The sequence below is a fragment of the Balaenoptera physalus genome, assembly GCF_965194825.1.
Source record: "Balaenoptera physalus genome assembly, chromosome: 12".
NCBI classification, from domain to species: Eukaryota; Metazoa; Chordata; class Mammalia; order Artiodactyla; family Balaenopteridae; genus Balaenoptera; species Balaenoptera physalus.
This window is the reverse complement of record NC_138897.1, coordinates 21,335,969-21,349,235: the sequence shown is the minus strand read 5'-3', so window position 1 is coordinate 21,349,235 and position 13,267 is coordinate 21,335,969. Positions and strand designations below refer to the sequence as shown.

The following is a 13,267-nucleotide window of genomic DNA, read 5'->3' as shown; positions in this document are numbered from 1 at the left end:
TTAATTTTTCAAGGATAAGTAAGAGTTATATTCTGGGTTTCCAGGAATCAGACTGAATAGAGATTTGAAAACAGGAGATGTATTAGCAAGTGCCTCAGGAATAACACCTGTGAGGGTAAAGGACGCAGGATTGCTGGGAGGGAGATATTGAACTGATGATGCAGTTTGATGGAGGCCTCGGCTGACCCTGTAGGTTGCTGTGGTGCTGGAATTGTCCTCTGTGTTGTCCCAAATGAGGTGGGAGGGGAGGGGCGGTTCTGTAGTCTTTGATGAAGGCTGCTCCTAGGAAGTAAGGTGTAACCTTGGGTGAGCAACTTCTTTGCTGAGAGCAATTTCTGGAGAGATGTAGATTTTCTTACAGTTTCAGTATTTTATTACTCAATGGAACCTAACTATTTGTTTGGCCTTGGAAAGATTCCCTTTCCATTTTCAACCTGTGTTTTCTTCTTCTATAAAATGCAGGAGGAGAGGTGAGGAATCAGAACTAGGAAATATGTAGACGGAAGCGGATACCCTGTAAGATCACATCAGTTGTACAATTTTAATAATTTACTGTATGAGAGTTTTGTTGGGTAAAAGCCTCTTGAATTCCATTTTTTTTCAGTTTTTTCTTTCCTAGTAAATATTTGAGGGAAAAATGTAAAATTCGCCTTTAAAAAAAAGAAATCTCAAAAAGTTAAACTAGAGGCTATTAAAAAGACTGAGGCAAAGAAAAGCATACAGTTTCGCTTTGGGGATAGCTTGGATGCTGCTATGGCTACTGGTTTGGGGGCTTTCTAGAACATTCACTATGAGAGTCAACTCTTTTTTTTTCCCATTCCCACTATCTGCTTTAATCACTTGACTGCAGAACTCAAACCCAAACAAAGAAGCTATTGAAAAGTAAAATAAAGCTGCATGAGAAAAAGCAAGATTTTAAAAACTGGAATTCTCTTAGCTTGAGGTGCTGTATTACCAGAGGTTCTCTTGTGCACAGATGGACACTGGGAGGGACTGGCCTATGAAAGGCCAGTTTCCTAACCTCTGAAATATTTGATTTCAAATCAGAATCTTTGTCTGACCCTTACATACATGGTGTGAGAAGCCAGTATCTTAAGACTGGTCCCAGCTCAATGGGTTTCTGGAACTGGACATTTATTCCTTCACCTTGTGGATTCCCACATCTGACCAAGAATGCTTCCGTAAGAGTAATGAGTGCAAACAATTCTTTTAGTACCATAAACACCAGTGCATACAAATTTTCAGCTCTTCAGAACTGTGGGAGCAGTGGCAAGGTGCAGAAAGTTCAGAGCTCATTTAAATTTGCATTAGAAATGATATCATTACCTGATATATGTTTCCAACCAATATTTGATAACTTTATTAAGATCAGTTTTTATTCTTTGAGTCTTGAATGTTATATTTCATTCCTTCTGTTACTATGAATTTCTGCAGAAGGACTATTTTTTATGTAGCCCTATAATTTCCACAGTGATGTGTAAATGACTTTGTATAACAGTTGTTACTAAATATGGGTTGAAAGCACAGAGGTTGTTTCTTGATAGTTCTACAAGCAAATGATCTTTTATATAAAGTTTGTTGATTAGTAATTCCACTGGATTATCCAAATCAGCAGGTCAGTAAGATTGTGCAGACATGGTCAAAACATGGCCTTTAAGTTCAAGATGGTACATATGAGGAATACAGAATTGTGTTTTTAGGGAGGATTTTACAAGGCAAAAAATAGCTTGATTATCAGAGATATAGGAATAATCCAAAAGGGACCTGACAAAGAGTTGGTGGAAGAATTTTGAATGATGGAGTACAAAAGGTACTCTAGCTTTTAGAAAGGTTTCCTAGAGCAATATGAAAAATTAAAAATCCCTTGCTTTTTTTTAAAGTATAGTTGATTTACAATAGTGTGTTAGTTTCAAGTGTATAGCAAAGTGATTCAGTTTTTTTTAGATTATTTTCCATTATAGGTTATTACAAGATATTGAATATGATTCTCTGTGTTATACAGTAAATCCTTGTTGCTTACATACTTTATGTATAGTAGTTTGTATCTGTTAATCCTACACTCCTTATCTGTCCCTCCCTCCCTCCCTCTCCCCTTCGGTAACTATAAGTTTGTTTTCTATGTCTGTGAGTCTGTTTCTGTCCTGTATATAGATTCATTTGTATTATTTTGAGATTCCACATATAAGTGATATCTTGTAGTATTTGTCTTTTTCTGTCTGACTTACTTCACTGAGTATAATATTGTCTAGGTCAGCCATAAAAAAATGAAATATTACCATTTGCAGCAACATGGATGGGCTAGAAGATCCCTCACTTTTTCAGATTTATGTCACCCGATTCTTTCTTAATTCCTAACATCTTAGAGGTTTCTACAACAAAATGCACTATCTTTTCTTCCAAGATCTTTCTCATCTGAGTCAAGTCTTTTGGGCGGTCTGGGGTAACTTGTAAAAGATTAAAGCAGATGGGCTCACAGTGTCCTGGGAAAGTCACTGGTCTGCAGAGAAGGAAGCTGTGTGATGCCTCAAGCTCATCTCAAAGGAGTCCTCTAGCCCCAGATCAGAGTCTACTTTTCCTGCAGTCTCATCTGTCTGATGTCCTTGGTGTCAAAATGTACTCTCAGATGTTCACAACTATTTCAGATTTCTGGACTTCACATATCTCATTTGAGAAGTGAGCGAAGGCTGTAGGAGGCTGTAAGGGTCTTAAGTTTCCCTGCTCACATTTGCTCTTAGGATGTTTTCATAGCTGCCCTGTGGCAGTCACTGGTCCAGTCACCTCCACATCGTATCTCATCTTGTAAAGTGTGTGAAAACCACATGACAAATGGGCTGGCTGGATAGATTTAGATAAACTAAGGGCCTTCCCTTAGCTCCTAAATGACAGAGCCAGAATTTGAACCAGGTTTGATTTTATAATCATAATTCCAGTTATTTTCTTCCTCTGGAGAAAGAACTTTTCTTTCTAATCTCATAAATCTAATCTCAGTGTCATACTTCCCTCAGGTTCAAATTTGAGTTAAAAAACACTATTTAGTTTCCTCTAACTTAATGTATTGTACTCCTCTTTCAAATGTAAGATGGTATTTTTTAATAGAACTAATCAGCATTTTAATAGAACTATAATGGCAATAATTGTCAGTATCTTTGGAAAAGTTTGGCTTATATTTTAAGTGGTCATATTTTTTAAACTTTTACTTATTTTTAAACAGTTTTATTGATATATAACATATATATATAAATAAAACTGTACGCATTTAATTTATACAGATCTACTAAGTTTAGATATATGCATACACCCATGAAACCATCACCATAATCAAAGTCATAGACATATAAGGAGGTTGTTTTAACAATACTTCCTATTGAATGGTATTCAGCTCAGTCTTGGGGCAGATCTATAGGAGCTCAGCAGATTAATATCAATAACCCATATTTCCACAGTGCTGACTCCTGACCCCTCACCCTGCTGCACTTCCATGTGGATAATCTCTTTAATCCTCAGAACCACACCATAAAGTTGGTACCATGAACATCTCCACTTTACAGATGAGAAAACCAGGAAACAGAGAGCATATATACCTTCCCAAGTGAGTGTATAGTTATCCACTACTGCATAACAAATTACCCCCAAAATGTAACAACATAAAACAGCCATTTATTTTTTTCAACAGCTTCTGAGGGTCAGGAATACAGGATTGATTTAGCCAGGCAGTTCTGGCTCAAGACATGACTCCTGGCTTCCTCCAGAGTGAATGATCTGAGAGCGAGAGAGAGAGGGAAAGAGAGAGAGAGAAATCTCATTTAACCTAATTTTGGAAGTGACATACCATCACTTCCGTTGCATTCTTTGGTCACCAGACCAACCCTGGTGAAATGTGGCAGGAAACTCCAATAAGGATGTGAAGACATGAGGAGGGAATCAGTGGGAGGTATCTTAGGTACTGGTTGTGACATTTATTCACTACCAAGTGGCAGAACTGGATAGTGAACCCAGGCAGTTTGACCTCAGTGTTTGGGCTCTTTACCACTATGAGCAGATACTGACACACCATTGTAAAGCAATTATATTCTAATAAAGATGTTAAAATTTTTTTTTTAAAAAAGAATAACTGCAGAACACGTCATTGTGAATGTTCACTATTTTCCTAAAGGTGGAGGTTGTGGATATTTGTGGCGGCCATCCAGTGACAATTGCTTGTTAAAGGACACCTGAAAATGTGAAGGAAATTAGAATATTAAGGGCTATGGATAATACATTTCCAAATAGTCCAGATTATTTATAGGCTATTGCCTATATAAAGAGATGCTAAAGAGAAGCAGAATGAGAAATCATTTGACTTTTGCACTTCAAAATATTATCTCTTTGCACTTCAAAATATTATCTTTATATTATAAACTATAATTATAAATTATTATAAATAAATTAGAAGTTTATTTGGTATTATAAATAAATTTAAATGGTATTATAAATAAATACCATTTATTTATATTATAAATAAAATATTTTTATATTATAATCTTTATATTATAAACTCTTTGCACTTCAAAATATTATCTTTACTCTTCTGTTTGTCCACCTCTCCTCCTCAACAAATCTCTCAAATCTGTCAAGTATCATGGTGAGAAATCTCTACAGAGAGCTTTATTTTATTTATTTATTTATTTATTTATTTATTTTAAATAAATTTATTTATTTATTTATTTTTGGCTGTGTTGGGTCTTCGTTTCTGTGCGAGGGCTTTCTCTAGTTGCGGCAAACTGGGGCCACTCTTCATCGTGGTGCGCGGGCGTCTCACTATCGCGGCCTCTCTTGTTGCAGAGCACAGGCTCCAGACGCGCAGGCTCAGTAATTGTGGCTCACAGGCCCAGTTGCTCCGCGGCCTGTGGGATCTTCCCAGACCAGGGCTCGAACCCGTGTCCCCTGCATTGGCAGGCAGATTCTCAACCACTGCGCCACCAGGGAAACCCCCAGAGAGCTTTATTTCTTAAAATTGTAGCTTTAAAAATAAAATCTCTACTTTAGATTTCCTATCAGTCATGTTTAGTGCTAACATTTTTTTAAATGTTATAAAAGTTTTTGAATATCAGCGTGCCCTGTTCAGGGCACTAATTTGGTGAGGGAATTTCCACTTGAAAAATCTTTGTGTGTCAGTATGACATATAAATTCAATTGTCAGCAAGCTGTGTCAGAACAGATTTCTAGTCATAGTCGGCCACAAAGCAGAGATTTATTAAAAATGCTTGATGATATCGCTCTCTGAGCTGTTTTACATAAACAGAGCAGTGCAGTGAATGCCTTGAATTGTAGTGTGAGGGTGTGTGTGTGTGTGTGTGTTTCTGGCTCTCAAAACTGACATGTAGAGGGAAAATACCAAAATGCACTTCAATACACAGTGTTGGATCCAACTTATTTCCGAATAATTAGTTTCGCAACAACAGTTTTATAAGTAAGGGTAGATGTCTGTGCCGTTTTAGAAATGAATCATGGATCAAAATACTTCAAAACCAAAGCTTTGGAATACTGACTATTCTATTTCATGTCAGGGTATAGAAGAATGAGAATTTCTGAGATGCAGAGACATACAACCGATTTATTATTTTTTAAAGAACTTTTATTATTTGCAAACCTTTTGTACCCAGGTCAGTAGTCAAAATGCAAAACTCATGAAAAATAAAATTTCTTTTCTTCAGTAATGAAAGATTTGGAACTGGAATATAAATTTAGTCTCTTGGGTTCTCTCAGCTTTCTAATTTATACAGAATCTGTGGCTTGCCAAATTATTTTATGTTTCTCTATTCAAATTTATTCATCTCGAACCAGGAGATATTTATGACATTTTTTTCCTAAATGTATTCTAAAAGATTGGTTAAATTCACATAACAATATTGATTAGAAATGTGCACAATTTGTCAAGTGGGTGCCTTCTGCATCTAAGGGAGACTATCATTGTCACATTTATTTATGAGTAAAAATTGTCAACACAGGAAAGGCTTTGCAATTTGGCAGTCAACCTTAATGACTATGCAGTGATCTCATTTTGATCAGTAAGATGTGTGAATTCATTAAATTAACTGCTTCAGAGACTGAGATTTTGAGTTATATGAATACAGACTTTACGTTATTATATGACTCTTATTTACAAATGTATTCAAATCTATTATTATTATCATTATTATTACTATAGTAACATAGTAACTATACACACCAGGAGACTAAATAATACATCAAACCACGTAAAAAAATCTCCAATGGGTTAAAATGACAGATTTCTAAATATTACTTCTAGAAAATCTTTCTTATTAACTCACTTGAAAAATATGAAGTATCTCCAGCACCATACTTTGAGAGACACAAAGACTATAAAATTATAACCTTTTCCTTTGGGGAATTTATAATTATTTTGGCTAGTATCTGGTTTGAATTTCTGATTCTTTTTAAAAGTTTCCTTGTCATTTTATTTCTTTTCCCTTTTCTAAAGTCTGTTCATATGTTTTTATAGCCACAATTTACTCTTTATAAAATATTTTACAGATTATAAAGCATCTTCATTTATGATGCTATATATCATTTAATCTCAGTTTTTCATTCGAGTCCTCCCAAAAACAATTTAGAAAAGCTTTGTATCGCCACACACAGTTTTAATTTAACATTTACAATATTATAAGTTAAGTATCTGTGAAATATGTAATTTTTCTGGTATTCCACTCTTTCAGATAAAGCCAAAAGTATAAAAATACCATAGCAATTTGATACCCACATACTCCATTTGCAAAATACATGAGGAAGCCCCCCTTTTACAGAGAAAAGTTGTATCACTCATTTTTTCCTTGAACTAGTACCTACAGTTCTCTTTCCCCACAGAATAATATACAATTGTCATCTGTTTTTATGACTATCTTTTGTCGATCATCTATCTTATTTCTTTGAAACATAATATTTTTATAAACTGAGACGTTAAATTTATATTATAAACTTATGTGACCACAAGTCTCTAACTGCTAATTATTTTTCTTCTCGGTGTGTTAACATTACAATTAGTATTTCTGCACAATTGTATATAAAATAAGATTGTGTTAGAATTCTATCACTTAATGACATGAAAGATGCTTTTTTTGTGCAACTAATGCATGTATTCATGGATGAACATTACTTACTGTACAAATTCTATTCCGATGTTTTCTCTTATTGATCTAAACATTGAGAAACCTTGTTTGCATTAAGTATGGGCAAGTGCAATAACAATGAGATTTTTATAGCAATCATTCAAAGATTCAAACTCCTTCCAAATTGCATGCCAGAATTATTCTGTGAACTCTCATACAAAGTTACTTTTAATAGTATTTCAGTAAACAACTAGATAATGTCTTCCTTCAATTTTTCTGGAAGTAAAAGTTTTAGAAACTACCTAAACTTCAAATGTATTTACTCATTCAAGTTACTTACTTTCTAATTTTCTAGGAGATACAACAGTAAAAAGCTTTACTAAGACTTACAAAGTAATTATAAAATATATAATGCAGATTTTTTTCACTTACAGGTACTTTGTGTAATACAATATACTAAGACAGGATTGGAAACATTGAAATATCACTTATATCTTTACTAACTTCATTACTTTTATACACAGGAATATACTGTTGAAATTGATCATTCCAGTAGCTAGTTTAATTTTTATTTTCAGTTAATAAGAGGTAGGGAATACTAAACATTTTATAAGGTGAAGATTGACTACACTTAGAGTAAATATTTCATAATATGATATAATTGAACAGATATTTGAATATTGGAATGGAACAATGCTCACTAAACATAGAAAATATTGTGTAAGATATCATCTGTGGGTTTAAGTCAATATAACTTAAAACATGTTTGGTATTCACAGAAAACATTCAGTTACATTTAAATTAATGTGTCACTAAGTTGTACTACTATTTTGGCTGTTTGAAAGTATTTTCTTTCTATTTAAATATAAATCCTTAGTGTGATTATTTAGACTATAACTTGCTATTCTGTCTCCAGACTATAGATCTCCAAAGCATTACATTCTTTCACAGAATTAATAGAAAATTCCCATTTTCTTAGCCCGCTCTATATAATATATTCTGAACAACACAGTATTTCTAATGTCATCATTCTTGCCTAGGAGAAAGAATAAGACAAAAACTAAACTAAACTAAATAAAAACCAGGAAGCCTTACGATGGCTTTATGATGGTTGATGATTCATTTCCTTCTTTGAAACCAATGAAAAGTTTTAAACCTCAGGGTAATGCTCCCTGGTAAGATTCTTAAAGAGTGAGTTGTCTCTTCTGAGGTAAAAAAGGGACTTTCTGGAAAGAGAGGTAAGTAAAGGAACCTACATGGTACTGTGAAGAACGTGCATGGATTTGAAGATGTGAAAATGTAGCCGTTTCCTTTTTGCTTGTTAGGTGGGTACATAGAATTATACATACTAACAATAACATCTTTGTTTTGCAGCTGTCGTGAGTGCCATCCCTGTGCCAACCCTAGAAAGTGCCCAGTACCCAGGAATCCTTCCATCGCCCACGTGTGCATACCCCCACCCGCAGTTCACCCTCCGGCCTGTGCCATTCCCTACACTGTCAGTGGACCGAGGTTTCGGAGCCGGAAAAAGTTAGTGTATTGCATTTTCCTTTCTTTTTACTAAGAACAAATGAATAATACCAAGGATGTCTTGTCAAGTGTGTAGCATTTTGGTGTTCTTATCCTTTGGAAAGATTGATATACTTATGACCTGGGTACTAGAATTTTCTTTTCCAGCATCGTCTGTTTTTTTGGACCCTATTTACATGCTTTTGGACTGATTTTCTAGGAGTCTTTCTGTAGTCCATTGTACTGACAGTATGGGGAGTCGTGGGGAAACAAAGATTAACTGCTTCAGTAAAACAGTGATGTGATGGGTGCTTGAAATTAATTTGTTCTGTTAACTGGGAAGTTAATAAGCAAGTGACTGTCCTCCAACATTCTTATTTAAGTGTCTGTTGGTTATAACTGAAGATGTCTCATTGATTTTCCTTATGAACCAATAACTGTATGAAAGCTCTCTTTATTAAATCAGTTCAGCAATACATTTTCATCGTTAAGAAATAGTTACTGGAAATGAAAAATTCCCAGAGTGGTATTTCATCTGTTTTTATGTATGTATTTTTCCAGTTTTAATGAGATATAATTGACATTTAACACTGTATAAATTTAAGGTGTACAAAGTGTTGATTTGATACACTTATGTATTGTAAAATGATTACCACCATAACCTTAGCCAACACCCCCATCATGTCACATAATAAGCATTTCTTTTTTGTAATAAAAATATTTAAGAGCTACTCGCTTAGCAACTTTCAAGTGTATAATACAGTATCGTTAACTATAATCACTATGCTGTAAATTAGATCCCCAGAACTTATTCATCTTATAAGTGAAAGTTTGTACTCTGACCAATATCTCCCTTCTTCTCTCAACTCCCAGCCCCTGGTGATCATCATTCTAGTTTCTATTTCTATGAGTTTGACTTTTTTAGATTCCACATATAAGTGATGTTATATAATGTACGTCTTTCCCTGTCTGACTTATCTCATTCAGCATGATGTCCTCAAGGTCTATCCATGTTGTTGCAAATGGCTGGATGTCCTTCTTTCTCATGGCTGAATAAGATAGATAGATAGATAGATAGATAGATAGATAGATAGATAGATAGATAGATAGATAGATAGATAGATGATAGGTAGAGATGTAGAGGTAGATACAGATATAAATATAAATATAAATATAGATAGATATATATCTCACATCTTCTTTACCCATTCATCCTGAACAAAAACAGCTTTTTCAGTGTTTTGACTATTGTGAATAATGCTTCAAAAAGCACAGGAGTGCAGATATCTCTTTGATATCCTGATTGCCTTTGGCTACACCCAGAAGTGGGATGACTGGATCATATGATTATTCAATTTTTAATTTCCTAAGGAACTTTCATACTGTTTTCTATAGTGGCTGCACCCATTTATATTCCTACTAACAGTGCAAAAGTGTTTTCCTTTCTCCACATCCTTGCCAAGACTTGTTATCTCCTGTCTTTTTTATTTTAGCCATTCTAATAGATGTGAGGTGGTATCTTGTTGTGGTTTTGATTTGCATTTCCCTAATGATTAGTGATGTTGAGCACCTTTTCATGTATCTGTTGGTCTTTTATGTTCCCTCTTCGGAGTAATATCCATTCAGTTCCTCTGCCCATTTTTTAATCACATTGTCTTTTTGCTATTGAGTTGTATGTGTTCTTTATATATTTTGTATATTAACCACTTATCAGATATTTGATTTGTAAGAACTTTCTCCCCTTTTCATTTTCTTTCTGTGTAGAAGCTGTTTAATTTGATGTAGTTCCACTTGCTTATTTTTGCTCTTGTTAGCTTTGCTTTTGGTGTCCAATCAAAAAAATCATTGCCAAGACCAATGTCTAAGTTTTCTTTCAGGAGTTTTACAGTTCCAGGTCTTATGTTCAAGTCTTTAATCCATTTTGAGTTTGTTTTTGCAGATGGTACCAGATAAGGGTTCAGTTTTATTCTTTCACATGTGACTATCCAGTTTTCCCACCACCATTTGTTGAAGAGACTATTCTTTCCCCATGATATATTATTGGATTCCTTGTTAAACATTAGTTGATTTTTATATGTGGGGATTTATTTGGGCTCTCAATTCTGTTCCATTGGTTTGTGTCTGTTTTATGCTAATACTATACTGTTTTAATTACTATAGTTTTGTGGGATAGCTTGAAATCAGAAACTATGATGCCTCCAGCTTTGTCCTTAGGATTGCTTTCAGCTATTCAGAATTTCATACAAATTTTAGGATTTTTTTTTCTATTTCTGTAAAAATGACATTGGAATTACAGTAGGGATTGCGTTGAATATATAGATGGCTTTGGGTAGTAATTTTAACAATATTAATTCTTCCAATCCATGAACACAGTCTATCTTTCCATCTTTTGTAGCTTGTTCAATTTCTTTCATCAAAGTCTTGTAGTGTTCAGTGTAGAGCTCTTTCACCTCCTTGGTTAAATTTGTTCCTAAGTATTTTGTTCTTTTTGATGCTATTGTAAATGAGATTGTTTTCTTAATTTCTCTTTCTGATAGTTTGCTGTTAGCATATAAAAATGCAACTGATTTTTCTATATTGATTTTGTATCCTGAGAGTAGTATTTCATTTGTTTCAAGGAATGTAGGAATGGAGAAAGACTCTCAAGCTATTATATATACCCTGGTGATTTTTCCTGTGCCATTTGGCTTTTTTTTTTTTTTTCTTCAAGTACAACATTTTAAAATCGATTTTATGGCATTCTTCTCCTGTTACGAATGGGTGACTCAGCAGCTCCTGTGAGATAGGATATTTCGTAATAGATAAGATGGTAACAGCAATAAAATATATTTGTGGGGTAGCTATATTTCTTCCAACTCAACAGAGACAGCTCTAAGAAATCATAAATCGTCTAGATGTAACAAGGTTAGAATTAAAAGGCATTAAGAATATACCAAGAGAGAATTAGATTTATTTTTCTTTTTCTCACTGCACATCATGTCTAGAGAATAGAGTTGTGTGCAAAAACTCGAAGAAAAAAGCCCCCCAAACCATACTGAAGGAATTTAAATACGAAAGATGTGAGAAGTCCAACAACCCAAAATATCCAAATCCCCAGACAATTAGGACGATGATTCCAGTCAAAGAATTCAGAACCCACAAGTCCCTTCTTCAACTTCTGAAATGAACTGTCCCCAACAGAAAAGAGAGGTTTATAGTTTTAGTTTTGTTTTCTTCTCATTGGTTCGTTGTTTACTGCTTTCTTTTGATTTCATTTATATTCTCTAACTTTAAAAGGAAGTGTAAGAATGGCTTTTATCTGTTCATTCCAGCAAGACTGAGACAGCCAAAGGTCACTACTTTGTTTAAAACTAGCAATTAACTATTTTATTCATGGGTGTTCCTGTAGATTTTTTTCCATTTTTTAAAAAATTAATTAATTATTTAATTTATTTTTGGCCGTGTTGGGTCTTCATTTCTGTGCGAGGGCTTTCTCTAGTTGTGGCGAGCGGGGGCCACTCTTCATCGCGGTGCGCAGGCCTCTCACTGTCGCGGCCTCTCTTGTTGCGGAGCACAGGCTCCAGATGTGCAGGCTCAGTAGTTGTGGCTCACGGGCCTAGTTGCTCCGCGGCATGTGGGATCTTCCCAGACCAGGGCTCGAACCCGTGTCCCCTGCATTAGCAGGCAGATTCTCAACCACTGTGCCACCAGGGAAGCCCCAATCTTTTCCATTTTTAAAAGCATCATCTCCTTTGGAAAATCCAGCATCCCATTTACTCTGATTCCAAAAGTTAAATTTCAATGAAGAAAAAAACAATAAATGAGCTAGTATAAAATTTGTTTTCATCTGTGGTTAAGGACCACAGATTTGTTTATATCTGTGATTAGTCTCATGGACCAATCTGGTGCAAAATTTTGATTGTGGGGAGGCTGTGCATATCTGGGGTCAGAGGGTAAATCTCTGTATGTTCCACTCAGTTTTGCTATGAACCTAAAAGCTGCTCTAAAAAGTAAGGTCTATTAGAAAGAAAGAAAGAAAAAAAGAGAGAGAGAGAGAAGGGAGGGAGGGAGGGAGGGAAGAAGGAAAGGAGAAAAATTTAGTCTCCTTAATAGATTTTTTATTTTGTTAATTTATTTAAAAGTAAGGATTATTAAATAAATTTAATTATGTAACTATTACATAATATATAATACAAACATAAAGTAGATAATGTAACTATTATAGAAAGTTATGCAAATAAAAGATTCTTAACAGAATTCTTAGTTTAATAATTCTTGACTCTCATCTAAAATCAAAAGGCATAGGCATTCCACTCCTGGCCAAGATTTCACATGTTTTAAAAATATATACTCAGTCATTCTTCAAGTATTTTTTGACCAAAGCTATGTGCAATGCAAAAGGTATAGGAACTACTATGTGTTTCCAAGTGCTTGCTTAGAAAAGAAAAAAAACAATGCATCCTCTTTTCTAGGAAACTGAATATTCTCTAAATCACTGTCACAAACAGTTAACTTCCAGTCATTCAGTATCGGTTTCTAAATGCCTTGGAGAACACTAAACATCCCTGTTCTGTCTCAAGCAGAAAACATGTCATGTCTCTGGCTGGAGATGTCTTATTAGTCACCTTGAAAAACAGCGAAAGGCACACATAGGAAAAGAAGCATTTGACTGT

General features: G+C 34.6%; 1 protein-coding gene across 1 annotated transcript in view; it reads left to right on the top strand.

Annotated features, from left to right (window-relative positions):
* DCC (DCC netrin 1 receptor) overlaps positions 1–13,267 on the top strand; it is a 1,180,955-nt gene that overhangs the window by 1,109,437 nt on the left and 58,251 nt on the right. The window contains exon 26 of the mRNA XM_082416529.1: positions 8,481–8,636. Within this exon, the coding sequence (XP_082272655.1) occupies positions 8,481–8,636 (156 nt within the window). The remainder of the gene's footprint in view (positions 1–8,480; positions 8,637–13,267) is intronic.